Here is a 14,682-nt window from a genome sequence, read left to right as displayed (position 1 = left end):
TGCTGCTGGGTGTAACTTTATATGCTACAATAGGTATCAAAATGTCTGAGAATACAGAGAGGCAGAAAATTTATTCTTAAATTTAACTTTAATATGAAATAAGGCAACTGGGTAAAAAAATAAATGGAGACGATATTAAAATGCTACCAGGCAGTAGAGCCCAAATTACCTCTCCTGAGGTTTCCCATTGTCCCTGGAGGGAGATTCCCACTTTCTTTTTGTGGAACTGGAGGAAGTTCTCTATATAGTGCTTCCACATCAGGAAACTATAGAGAAAGGGATGAAAGGAAGCTTAGGCATTGCAACAATAAGTACAAAAAATTCAACCTCATCAGCATACTTCCCCCATGAAAAAAAGGGTCAGTGGAGATGATAACAAGCAGAAGCAAAGCAGTAACAACAGAATTCATGCACATAAATATACTGCAGACTCCAGAGTGTTTTTAACTATACTTTATACTCATAGCACTGATCAGGTGGGATTACAAGAAGGAAGTTCCCAAGGTCACCTCCAGTTAATGCAGGTTGTTTGGTTTTACTGATTCCTTTTTAAGTTAACCAAGAGATGTTTTCCAGGGCTTGAGTGAAAAGACCCAAGGTTCAGTAACTGCTTTGGATCAGTCTGTCCAGAGTTTACTTAAGGAATATACAAAGTTTGGCCTCGGTAAATACATGCCACCTCCAAGATAATTTTCCTTTGGCAAGAGTATCTAATTCTTAGTATTAATTCTGCCACAGCTGTCCTCTGTAATGGTTTCATTTGAGGCTGATGTAAAACCATCACTTTAGGTGTGGAACTATGGCAGAAGTAACCCAGCCTCACATAAACTTACCCAGTTTTCAGCTCCGTTACCTTTTTTGAGAGAAATGCCTTGCCAAATTCTGATTCAAAGTAAGGAGGAAAGATTTTGTTTTTTATTGCCATGAAGGTTTCCTTTCCTTCATCGAGTTCTTTCCTAAGAAATTGTTGGGAAGGAAAAGAAAGGAAAAAACATAATTGAGTTCATCCTGCTTTCAGTGCTAGGTCTGAGACACTGAAGAGCAAAAGGGATAAAGACAAGTGGCATTTTATTTTCTGTTTAATTACATTGAATGATATTCTTGTGATTTGCCATTTTCTCAGAGGCAGATCAAGAACCAGCTGGCCTGGCTTGCAGAAACACAGTTCTCTGCAGATACTGATTTATGGAAGGCTGATAAAAATGCACACATGCTGTGCTTTGGCTGCTATAAAGAGCTCTTACTCTAAAACACACTTCAGTTACCTAAATCTTATGTTATCGTATCTGTTAGTGCCTTTCCAACCTTCCAAATAAACATTTTAACCTGAGGATTGGTACTGCAGATGCATTGAGATTACTAAAATTTATAATACAAAATTAATCTAACTTCAGTGTTCCATGAGACAAACTTGATTGTTCTGTGCATACTCAGAAGTTGTTCAAACTTCTGAAGGTGAGAGTCTAATACTCCAGGTGGGTGTGTTGCCATTTGGATGGGCTTTGAAAAGCTGGAAAACATGGGCAGAGAGGAACCTTATTAAGTTCAACAAAGGAAAATGCAACATCAGGGACCTGTGGAGGAATTAACCCATGCACAAGTATGAACCAGGGGCCAAGGCTAGAAAACACCAAGGAGTCCTGGTGGACACCGAGTTGAACATGAACCAAAAATGTGCTATTGAGACAACAGCCAGCAGAATCCTGGGCTATGTTAGAAGTGTTGTCAGCAAATTCAGGGAGCTAAACCATTAGGTTTAGACAAAATGAGAGGTAAACCATCCATTCAGCATTTGCTAAATTTGCAGAGAGCACCCTCTTATTTGCTAGCAGACCACAACACTCAAGACCTTGTGAAAGCAATTAGTCTGTCCAAATGCAGGCTTAAGTTGGCTTTTCAAATAATTAACTTTTTGTCCGACTAATACTATTACCTGTGCTCTTGTAGTTTGCTCTGCCATTTGGACCCCACAGTTTCTTCTTCTGCACTGAATGATCAGGAAAGAAAAAGACAGTAAAAACAAGAAAACCAGCAGAGCATTTTATAAGCACAAAAACACTTACAAGACAGCTCTGGAAAGAAAATGCTCTTTATGGAAGTCTGCTACATTAATGCTGTTAGTGACTCCTGGCTTAGATTTGTATCATTTGCAGCAAAATTGTTCACCTATATCTTCATTTTTATTTATTTACATCAGTTCTCACAGGTATATCCTACCTCAAGCTCTGCTGCTGGTCTGCTGTTTGCCCAGTGACTCTTTTCTCTGTGCGAAGCAGGTATTGAGAAGCCACTGCATGTTCATAAAGCTCAGTTATGTGAGCTGCAATGTAAAGAGCACTACTGAACATACATGTTACGCTATGCATTTATAACCATTACATCTAACAAACTTGAAAGAATGTATTTTTAACACATCTTTCTAATACTTGATGAAAAGCTATGTTTAAAAGCAATGAAGATAAAATTAGTTCTTATTAATCACTTTTAATCCCATTAAAGATTAATTGCCAGGAACATACTCCAGAGCCAGATGAAAACTGGGTTCTTCTACTTTTTACAGGCAATAAACATTTATGTGAGAAAGGCTGATTACAGATTCCTTATTACTGTGAGTTAAGAGGTGTAGAGAACTTCATTTCCTACATCAAGTTCAGAACATCAGCTGATAGGAAATTAATTCAATCAAAAAACACACAAAACAACCAAAAAAGCACAAAAACTAAGATCAAAAGCAGATTAAAGCTCATACCCCCGCTCTGTATTTCATGTATTTATGTTCTTTTAAGATGCAAATCAAACATCTGTGAGTAGGAAAAGGTGCTGATGTTCAGTCACTTTCTAACTAGTGAGCAACTCTGTCTCCAGGTGAAGAAAATAGCATGGGCTTTTAGGGACCTTTATTACTTTCAGCTGACTTAAGTTGTACTTTAATTGCTGCTGCTTCATAGCCACAATCACTATTATCAGGGAAGAAACTATTAGTGCAGTATATACAATGGAGAAAAGCCAGCCTATAAGACTGTTTTGAGGGCTTTTATAAAAAGTTTCCCTATCTACGGACATCTTTTATAAGCTGTGTTGCTTCTTTCAAGTATTGAATCTGGACTGTGAGTTCAAAGAAATTCCTTTGTTCAAAAGAAATTTCTGTGGTTGAACTTAAGATGTATGAATAGTGAGAAGTATGAAGCTATTTAGCAACTTTTTCACAATAAAATATTTTGTATTTTGTATTTTCCTAAATTACTTTGTATTTTCCTGTTTGTTTTTTTAGTTTTCTTCTCTATTTGGCCTCTTTCAGTGAGCTTCTTTCACAATATCTTCCTTGTTAATAATGGTATATTACAAGTGCATTTAATTATTTTTTTAATCAGAAAACAAGTGCACAAGAGCACCTGGTAGAGGGCAATACTGGCTATATGTACAGACAAGGAGATCAGGGGCTGGAGAGAAGCCCATGGAGTTTCTAGCTGATGGGAAGTTGAACCTGAGCCAGCAATGTGCCCTGGCAGCCCAACTGTACCCTGGGGTGCATCAGGCCCAGCACTGCCAGGTGGGTGTGGGAATGGTTGTACTTTACTACGGTATTCTACAACTCTAAAAGATAGGTATTCAATTTTTATTACCTTTGGTGCTGAGATCTTCAGACGCTTTCTCCCAGTTAGGGAAGGACTACAATGAAGAAAGAATAACTATGACTATGTGAGAAACAGATCTAACAATAGCATCCTCTTCAAATGATTTCTATCCTAAACAAGTGTTATCTTGTTACCTGACATCACCACTACAAGAATGGAGGTATTTCAGTGTGTTAGAAAACGAGCTGGAAGAAATGAGTTTCCCTGGCAGAGAAATATAGGTTTCCTTCTAGATGGTCTACGTCACATGTGGCTTCATATTTGACACGGTTGTTGTTTATTAAATCAACTAAGCCAGTTCATATTCAATTCACACCTCAAACTCGTAGGCAAAAAGAGTCAAATAGGAAACACAATCAGGAAATTGCAGGCTAAATTACTGAGGAGCTCTCTCATGCTCACTCAACAGCAAGTGTTTGAGGGGTGACAGACTCTTTTACTAAGCCATTTCCTTTGTTTTCATGCCATCCCTGAAGAAGTCTTGCATGTTAATGAACTTGATGCCAGGCACCAAATTTAAAGAACATGGAAGAAAACAAATTATTTAAAGAACTGAAATAGAGCAAACAGAACACACTCTGTAAGATGCAATGATTCTTAGCATAAGGTGTAAACAGTGTCTCTCATTCATCCTCATGCCCACCCACTTTTGCTGCATAAACTTTTTGTTTTTCACCACTCTAACTCCCTCTAACTCCCAATTTCCTGGCCCCTAATTCCAAGCCTCTCTTCGCCTTTTCACCACCTTCCCTATTCCCCTCCCATTTTTTCCTCATAGTCTAATCAGCTGTGCAAAAACATAAGCAGAAGCAAGCAGTAATAATATTACTCCAGACTGTTATTAGATTACCTTGAAAAGTGACCTTAAACTCTTGATGTAAAGGTGGTACTGACTGAAAGACAAGTCTCCCTGCTGTACTGACAACTGCCTGGAAACATTCTCATTCTCTAATGCTGAGGGACATAAGTACTTCAGTCTTTTTTGGCCTGTGTGTTTGGGAACATATCATTTCATATCAATTCAAACTCCTAAGCTGTTTTCAGCAGTCCTTCCCCAGATGGCAGTAGTGACATTCAGTAATCTAACTGAATGCTCAGCATGGCTTTACCACTAAGTTACTGTGAAGGTGGTGGCACATATGCTACAATAGATTTTCAAGGGTGGCACTTGCAATTGCAATACAATGGATTTGTTGGAAAAAATAAACAGTTCTAAACTGTAACTTCTCTCACCTTAATCAGATCAAGGAGACTGGCAGCATTCTCTTTTTCCTCTTCTGTTCTTGGTTCTTTTAAATTCATCTCTTCCAGCTCATCTTCCTGCTTTAAAATGTTTTCTATGTATTTCTTGTGGGGACAACAGAAAAAGAAAATAAAGTATGCTTTGCAGAAGTAGACTTAATGAACACATATATAAAGAAGAGAGTTTGTAGAAGTAATACATTTCACACTGTCATAAAGACCACTTCTGTGAGAATTTGTGTGACTCCATATCTACAGGTTTGCATGGGGAAATAGTTACAAAAACCTGAAAAAGAGGAGTATGTGCTGAGAATGAGTGAAAGCTTGCCAGGGTCTAATCAAATCTGATGACCAGAAACACTACTGAATCTGCCATAACTGACAAACTAAGGACACAAAGCATCTGCTTACTTCTACCATGCCACATGCACACATTCACACCCACAATGCTCAATATGACTTGGACTATGCCCAACAGGGTGGCAATCAGCTTCCTAGAATCCCTTGGTGTGCTTGTATGATCCCATGCTTCTCAGGATACAGTAAGGGCTGACCTCCCAGCTGTTACACCAGCCACATAAGAATGAGTGAGCGTGCAAGCATCTGATTAAACTATACATATGAATAAAGGAATGTGTTGAGTCAATATCTATAACAATGATTTTATGACATTACTAAGATTATGTTAACAAATAAAAGGTGATCTAATAAACACTGGTTGTGATCTCTATCTCCTTTCCATTTGATCTCTGTTAGGGAAATGGAAATCTAGAGTACCATAGCTGAAAAATAAGGCTTAGAAAGTGTCTGAAGCTCTGCTTTTAGACATAAGAATACTTTCTCAGAATCACTCTGAGTGCTAAAGAAAAGGTCATGTTCTTTTTACACATTTCTTTTTGTATTAGATGATCAACTGGATGGAAAAGAAGGGTTTTTGCAGACAGCTGCTCTAGCACCACCCTGCTGGAAAGCCACATGCAATATATTGAGCTTTATGCGTGGAGAAGGTTGGCACAAGTAATCCGCTTCCAGTTCCAGTTTTCTTTAGATACTGATTTAGTTCTGCAAAAATGAGCGTTTGGCTAAAGATTTAAGATATTTGTTTCTGGAAAAATCCATTAATTTGACATTGATATATGAGCAATGAGGGTTGTTTTTTTTCACTGCAGATTAATGCAGTTATTTACAAATGTCTCCTCAGTGCCAATAATTACAATTCTTCCTTCCCAACATAACAGAGTTCTTCTTCCTCTAAAATCCAAGGAGATCTGGTCAATGGAGTGATGTAATTTGGGATTTTGGCATGGAACATTTTATTTTATTCTAAGACTCTTGCCTTTGAAAACTAAATATGCAAGTTACAGAATAAGTTTTATATACGAGGGCTGCTCTGAAAGCAATGGTATGGTAGTAGAGGTTGAACCTTCGACTGATTTTCTGTTAAATTTTGTTGCCATGCAATAGACAGACACTTTTGTAGAAGGCTACACAGCTATTTACTAGACAAGAACAGAGCAACAGAACCTGGGCTTGAACCTAGAGGTGCTCTATACTGGCCTATAAAAATTAATCAATCAATCAATTACCCAGGTTGGAAATGACCTCAAAGATCCTCAAGTCAAACCACAGCCCAACCATAGGACCCTAACTCTAACAACCCTCTGCTAAATCATATCTCTGATCTTATTTATAGTTGATTTAACATTCTTATGTAACACTGTAGATATTTTCAAGGTTTTGATCAGGAAAACAAACCCTAAGCAAAGTAAAAGTAACATATAAACACTGAGAGAAAGGGAACTATTTGTTAGTACACACTCTATGATGTGTACCAGACTGGTCCCCATGTATCTACTCAGAAATGTAGTTTCCAAAAGGTACAGGAGAAGAAAGAGAAGCTGCTTCAAAATCACATTTTTCTTAGGGCATCTGCCTACGTATGAAATCCTAATTGTTCTTCAAAAGAATTACGGTTCTTGTCTCAAATATATATAAATACATGTTGCTCATTTTGTCTGTTCTGTAACACTCACTGGAAAAATGAAGCAAATATGATTGTACTACCTTGAGAGAAAGATGTAGCTTTTCTCTTAGTTCATCACTGAGTGGCTCATACTGGAACAGCTGGCGGATTTTCAGTTTCTTAGGACATTTTCGCACAGGTACTGGTAAGCACCTCTCTTTGGATCCAATGCAGAGACCCTTCCAACTATGTGTTCTGACTGGGATCTCTGGCTGAACATAGACAAGAGCAAGCAAAAAAAGTAGGAAGTGACATATATTATTGGCTAACTGTAGATATCAATAATTTATGACTCTCAGCTGAAAAGTGCACACTGTGCTTATAGCACTGGAGATCTAGGAAATCACATTAGTATATCTCCTTGGGCACCATTTATGGATCCTTCAATCTCTTCATCTGGCAAACAAACTATCCCTAAAACTGCTGTAATCACCTCACTGAGTATAAGAGAAGCCCAAGTTGACTAGACTTTCCCTGACACATCCCACTCCTTGCTTTGTTTGCTTAATAAACTGAACTTAATTGCTTATTTAACTGCCTCATTGTTTGGAGTTCTAATAACCTCTGTGACAAACATGGCACTGCCTAAGCAGCAGAAGACAGTTTTGAAATGATTATACCTCACGATGAGAAAATGCATTCCAAGTTCTTGGCTGAAGATTTGGAGGCATGATACTCTCTGGTTCTTTCTTCATTACCCAGGGAGAGGCTTCAGGCAAAGGGAAGAGGATGGTAATACTTACAGCACCTGGTTCAAAAGCATATTTGGGTAAGAATCAGTTTCAATCCAAAAACAATGGACAAGAGTCTCAGACCTCCAGAAAAATATATTTTCCAGAATACCATAAGTATAAAGAAACTTATGTAAAACTCCATGTGAAAATGTGATATTCATGGCTAGGATCACTGAGGTGGTTATACAATAGCTGGACAGCTTTGGATTACTCAGCCTACATTTAACAACTGGCTACTTATGATACTTCTTTTAAGTACTAGGAAGCAGCTTAGCTGTATATTGTGTGGAATAGCCCAAACAGGGAAGAAAGACCAATGACTTGTGTTTATGGAATATTTCAGAAGATGTACATTACATTCATACAACCATAGCTCTTCACTGTGTTTTATACATTGCAGCCTGACCACCACAATGATTCCACTGGAAATTATTTATTATCTCTTTTTACTGTTATTATCAATTTTAATGTGTTTCAAAATGTTTTTTTCTTACCCACACCCAAAGCCTACTTAATCTACTATTATCTATCCCAAAGGTGGCCTTCAAAACTGATATTGCCACTGAGATGTTTTGTTACAATAGTACAAAATTATAACATCTTGTTATCAAGGCAAATAGAGCAGTAGGAAAGGTAGAGTATAAAGTCTGGAAAAGCTTCCTAGCAGCACTGTCCAAAGGAAGCCTGTTACCTGTTACTGTTCTTCTATCTTACTCTTAACCTGTGACTGGAATACTTTGGTGAGAGTCATTTACCTTGGGGGAATACTGGAGTGCTACCATTACAAATTACTGCTGGTTGTGAGCAGGTGTTCTTGGATGGGATTTTCACCAGGTACTTATGTTCTCCACCTTCCAGAGATTTCCACTTCCCTTATCTTTTTGGCTCCCTTAGCACTCTTTCTCTATTCCCATGACAAAATCATTCCTTTCGGTTTATATAGAGGGGAACTCATCACTGTTTTCATCTCTCTACATTCATTTCTGTCATTTTCAAGATACATTTATTTTGTTAAATCTATCTGTTAGGCCACCATATATTTACAGAAACACAGTACTTCCAACTAACTTTACAATAATAACTATTTCAGGATGCAACTTATTGCACTGGTGCAATGAGGTGGTTGTTGCCAGGTACTACTGGCACCCCCCACTTCAGTCCTATTTTTCCAGCTTTTTAGTAATGTACTCTTTCTACAACCAGACTAAAGGACAACAGATCACAACTGCCTTCACCGATTAAGACAGCTATATTACTACATGAAGACTGCAAGATACTCAGTGTTTTTGATAGAGATACACAGAAAATCTATGCACCTAGCAAATGCTTTTGTTTCTAAGTATAAGAGCGGATAATGCCAGTTGTTTACTTACTTATCCTTTCAAAATGTCATCCAGTTAATTCTGTTTCTCTGAGCTTTTGCACAAGCTCACTTCCCTTTGCTTCACTGCCAGGAGAGTGGACACCTGCCCATGCAGGGAAAACATTTTTGTATTTCCTGTCCAAATGAGCTTTGAATCTTGACTCCACTTTGGATTATTTTTGTCACTAGTTTGTCAGAAAATAAACCAAGTCTTCCTACCTGGATATTCTAGTACTGGTTCCTGCAAGACTGCAACAGCTGGATCACCACCGACTTCAGCTAGATACTCTTCCACATCCTTGCTCCGCAGGAATTCAGTTCCTGAACCATCCATATGGATGATGAAGAACCTGGACAGTCACAGAACTCTGACTGTACTGTGCATAGGAAGCAAGGGATTGGTAATGGGGAAGGCTGCAGGGGTGGTCTCTTTGAGGAGACACAGGTCTCTTTGCCAGACACAGGTGGCTCCAGCTGGCTGCACCATCCCCTGCCAGACAACTGAGCCCAAGTGGGGGTGTGAGGGGGTGGGGGTGTGAGGGGGTGGGTGGGTGGGCATTTCTGGAAAAACATGTTTAAGACAGGGTAAAATGCTGCACAGGCAGTGAGGGGTGAGAAAGAAAGTGTGAGAAACAACCTTGCAGACACAAAGAACAGAGGAGGAGGTGATCCAGGTGACAGAGCAGCCCATGATACCAACCTAGGTGGGACAGTTGATTGGTTTAAGGGTAGTACAGCTCTACAGAGGGATCTGAACAGGCTGAGTCCAATCACGCACCATTGAACATGGCTACATTCCAGGTCCTTCAATTCCTGTTGCAGCAACCTTATGTGTTGGTATAGGTTTGGGGAACATTGGCTGGAAAGCTGACCAGTAGAAAAAAGAGCTGAGGGTGCTGGTTGTCAGGCAGCCAGCAGTGTGCCAAGGTGGCCAAGAAGGCCAACTGCATCCTGGGTCTGCATCAGAAATAATGCGGTCACCAAGATCAGGGAAATGATTGTGCCCCCTATTACAGTAATTAGTAAGTGATCTCTCTGTCTTCATCTCAATCCACAAGCTTTTCCATCTTATTTTCTCCCCTTGCCTTGTCAAGGAGGGGAAGTAAAAGAGAGGCTGAGTAGGTCTGGCAGCTGGCAAATGCCAGCCCACCACCCTGATCGAATCCAAGAATTGTGTTGTTTTCTAGATGGCAAAAATAAAAAGCTCTGTGATGACAAAATAAGAAAACAATTTCAGGACACTGACATCAACTGTGGAAATACACAGTAATGAACAAAGAAAGGCCAAGTCTACAAACCCTGTACAAATACAGTGTAGCAAAGAAAGAAAGCATAAAACTTATCAACCTAGTGAAGTTTACCTGGGGACATGTTCATCAGTAGAGATGGATTTGTTAATTTCTGGGAGTACTGATGCTGAACTTCTGTTCTCCTTATTGTCGAAGTTGTTGCTTTGAACTAACACAGATGTGCTGCCATCAGCCATGACCTATAATAGAAATCATATAAAATGATTTGAGCTGCATGATGTATTTAAAACAGTAACTTGCTGCTGGACTGTCAATATAATCTAGCTCAGTGAAAGAGACCACAAATAAATTAATATTTCATGTTGAACAACCTGAAATGGGAAAAAGAAATGAAGAAAACTGAAAACTGTAAAAAAATGAAAACCTATTTCTAGGAAAACATGACATATCAGAAATGCTAATACAATATGCTGACATGCTTGGAGATTGTTAGTTGTTAAATAAGGCCATCTATGTTTACGTTACATTTGCAAAAATATGAATCTGCATGCACTGATAGGCAACTTTATACAAAAATACATGCTGGGCAGGACTCTAAAGCTGGATGCTTCCTATTAAACATAGATTCATAAAGTAATAATGTTACTGTATACACCAGCTCCATCATATGAACTCTCCTCTTATCCTCACACTCAATGAAAATGGGGTCTTGAGAGTAAAATAGCATGGGATAATGTCATTGAAATATACTCTGTTAATGTCAAAATCAATGAAACTTGTTTACCCTTTGGATATTTTCCATGTTTATGTCTCCTCATATTGCATCTCACCTTTCTTACTACACCCCATGTCGCCTGTGATCACTGCTTCCATAATACCTTCAACTGCCCTACAGCCTCTTCAGCTTCTGTCTTTTGTTCTCTACATATCAGCTGGGAAAAAGGTGGATGATGCTGATGCCAAGCAACTTCTACGACAATTTGAATAACACTGAATTGTAGGAAATTGATACCTTTTAAATTTCTACCCTTCCACTGATTAATTAAAAATGTATTAAGGAGAGATTGACAGAAAACGTATTTTTATAAGCACAATTTATCCAGCTTTGGGAACCAGAAAATAGCATGTATGTCACAGACACTTAGGTGAGACATTTCCTGAACTCATAGCTAAGTACTAACCTATCTCAGAAACACTTCTGAGATCTGATTCAGGAACTATGCCTTCTGAATAGGTAGGCTACCTTGAGTGTTACAAGGCTACAATCAGACTTTGAGAGCTGTTGATAAGATAAAATTACTTAAAATGCATAAACTTGTTTATCTCCATGTATTTTACCTTGAAAAGATTTCCTTCAGGATCCATCATCTCACAAATAGTGCTGGAAGTGTGTTTCATAATATATCTCCCTGCTTGTGTCCCTTCCATCCTGGTGGTGAAACTGCAGACTTCATGTGTATAGACTGCTGAGCACTCCTCATCGATGAAAAGGGAGCCTGTCTTGTTGGGTAAAACCTATTGCAGTAAAAATTGGGAATGTTTTGAGGGAATGGATTGAGAGAAGGAATGAAGATGAGGTCCAGGAGGCAGGCTGATGTTAGTATCTGTAGATTTTTGACTTCAGAAAATTTAAGATTGTGAGTTAAATTTACTATACAATTGTGAAGAACTATTAAACATTGGCAGAATACAAAGTCGAGAGAATAACAGGATTTGTTAAATTTATAGAGAAGGGAGTTAGAACAGTCAAGATGAATCTGTTGACAGGCAACTTGGGACACAGAGATAAATGTCTCTGTCACAAACTAAAAGCAACTGCTACCTGATATGTTCCCTGTGGCTTTGCTATAATAGATGTCCCATCTCCAAATATGGTACAACAGCTACCATCCTCACAGTTTGTTGTAACGGTAGCAAATTCAGGATTTTCTACTCGAATACATTTCACTTTCCTTGTGATGGTTTGTGAGAGTTCATCTACAAATTAATACAGAAAAACTGGACCTGAGTAAATGAATCATAGAAAAGTCCTAGAATTCAATTTGTATTCATTTCCTCTGACCTTCATCTTCTCAGTAGAAGACCCATACAGTTTTCATAACATCCTTTATCACCTAATTTTGTTATGTAAAACCTATACAACCTTATAATTTTTGGACAGTGTACTGACTATAGAAAAAATTATCTGAAGATGGCCAGGAGAATATATTCTAATTTATCAACCAAGTTCCTAATCACAATGATTTGGACATTTGTAACAAATTGGATTGCTGAAATGCTTTCTGCCTGTGATACATGCTATAAGATATGAAGAAATTCCTATTCAGCAGCACAAGTTATAGAAAACAAATCTAATTGGTATATTAATTTGGCCATTGATGTTTATACACAACTAGAGCATCCTGCTGTGTATGAATGCAACATTTTTGACACTCACACAATAATCATACACTTCATACTAATAACATAAAACAGAACTTGTCTAGCAACTGAAGAAAGCATAGAGAATACACTTCCAGACAGAATAAGCAGGGATGACATTAACCCCATTTGTTTCAGGCAAATGTAAGTTTCACTTATTTACATAAGACATTTTCCAAAGTCATTTTCAATGAAATTCTGAATATCTCCAAGGCTGGAGAGTCCATGGTTCCTCTGAGGAGGATGAGGATGCCCTGATCTTTCAACAAATGCTTGGTTAAAACTTTGATCACCTTACCTGTTACCTACAACAGGCAAGGCGTTGAGTGGGCAATGAAGATAATAAAATAGTCAAGCATTGTGTTCTCATAGTGGGAATGCACAAGCATATGATCTCATAGGTGGGTCATAGAAATATATAAGTAGCAACAATGAGATTTGCAATTTTGCTGCAATGTAGTTTTTGCAATGAATATTGATGGGCAAAAAAAAAGAGACCAAGTATACAAGCAAGCCTAGACTGCATTACTGGATTTTTTTTTTTTCAGTTTAAGCTACTAGCATGAGTAGCATAAGCCTTCTTGATTAGAATGAGTAAAAGCCTTTTAAGTATATAACTTGGCAGTAATCTCTACCACGAGGTAAAACAAAAAAACATTCCCTTTTTGATTTTACCTGTTTTCTTGTTATCCTGAGGTACAAGATGTTCTCTACAGTCTTGGTAAAAAGTTGTGATCCTGGTACCATCCGCATGATCTACTACTCTGCTGCCATCCAGCTTCTCAACGATTATCACTTCATCATCTCGTACAGTCATAACCTGAAATAGTAAGGAAACGTGGATTTACATTAGCACTGAGATGCCTGTAACAGCAACAACAGTAACACAAAACACTATGCATTATGTACTGAAATTCTGAAGAAGCTGATCTACTGCAACTTTATCTAGTTCAGAGATCAAGGATTTACATTTTCTTCATCTACAGCTTTTATATTAGTAATGGTGTAACAACGCAATCTGTAGGATGTTTTGAAAGAATGCATTCTACAACAGATGATGGCAGCCCTATCACATAGCTCAGTGGTATGATAACACAAAAAATAGCATTACTGTTCCATCAGCTGGGTCAGTTGCCTGATAGAATAAGATTGGCTCCAGATCCATTTGCCTTCCTCCTTCAGTTCCCACTCGAATGCCCAATGGGGTTGTTGTTATCCAGGTTCCTGCTTGATTCTCCTTAGGTTGCTCAGGGTTAGCCAGACTCTGAACGATGTCTTCAGATACTTCCTCCTTGTTTTTGTCACTGCCTCTTCCTGCAGAAGCAAACAAACAAACAAAAAATATGTGTAAGACTTGGTAAGCAAAAATCAATCAACTGAAGAGTTTATGCAAGTATTGCCTTTGATAGAATTGAAAGAATAACTTATCATAGAATCATATTATCAGGCTAGAGTGAAATTACAAGACCTGTTACTCAAAGTTACTCAAAGGTATTCCCTTCCACTAATCTTATTTAACATGTTCATTAACAACACAGAAAAAGTAAACAGGATGCTATGATATCCTATTATGACATGGCTTCAGAATGTACCATGAATATAGAAGGGAATCTGGATAGCTTAAAGGAAAAAAGAAACATCTCAAACTGTGCCCCTGGCTTGAGTAAATACTAGGAATTTGATAAAGCCCAACAAAAATAAGTTAAAACAAAAAGGATTAAGGCAAATGATTTCTGCTTCAGACACATTTGAAGCAGTAGAATGAGATAAAGCTCTGGATATAGCATCCGTGTAGAATGTCTACAACTGTCAGCATGAAAGTACAGAGACAAAAAAGGCAAACACAAACCTAAGGTGCACCAGAATTAAAGAGATGGAGTTCAGACTGTGAAAAGCAATGGAGAGATCTTACCAAGAATAGAGCACAGGAATCTGATCACTCACATTAAAAAAAGAGAACTAGACTAAGTGTGGGCAAAAGACAATAGCATGGCCTGAGCAGGAGTCTAAAAGT

At 38.2% G+C, this 14,682-nt stretch overlaps 1 protein-coding gene across 1 annotated transcript in view; it reads right to left on the bottom strand.

The window, feature by feature from the left end:
• Positions 1–14,682, bottom strand: part of SPAG17 (sperm associated antigen 17) — a 79,943-nt gene that overhangs the window by 8,760 nt on the left and 56,501 nt on the right. The window contains exons 28-41 of the mRNA XM_085524254.1: positions 13,780–13,982; positions 13,344–13,488; positions 12,070–12,224; positions 11,586–11,762; positions 10,359–10,486; positions 9,217–9,347; positions 7,521–7,648; positions 6,942–7,112; positions 4,869–4,982; positions 3,624–3,669; positions 2,218–2,320; positions 1,934–1,987; positions 854–956; positions 170–266 (exon numbers count right to left, since the gene is read on the bottom strand). Coding sequence (XP_085380380.1) covers positions 170–266; positions 854–956; positions 1,934–1,987; positions 2,218–2,320; positions 3,624–3,669; positions 4,869–4,982; positions 6,942–7,112; positions 7,521–7,648; positions 9,217–9,347; positions 10,359–10,486; positions 11,586–11,762; positions 12,070–12,224; positions 13,344–13,488; positions 13,780–13,982 — 1,755 coding nt within the window. The remainder of the gene's footprint in view (positions 1–169; positions 267–853; positions 957–1,933; positions 1,988–2,217; positions 2,321–3,623; positions 3,670–4,868; positions 4,983–6,941; positions 7,113–7,520; positions 7,649–9,216; positions 9,348–10,358; positions 10,487–11,585; positions 11,763–12,069; positions 12,225–13,343; positions 13,489–13,779; positions 13,983–14,682) is intronic.

This window comes from Coturnix japonica, chromosome 1, assembly GCF_054131305.1.
Source record: "Coturnix japonica strain WE chromosome 1, WE-NBRP24, whole genome shotgun sequence".
NCBI lineage: Eukaryota > Metazoa > Chordata > Aves > Galliformes > Phasianidae > Coturnix > Coturnix japonica.
This window is presented reverse-complemented; position numbering and strand designations above follow the sequence as displayed.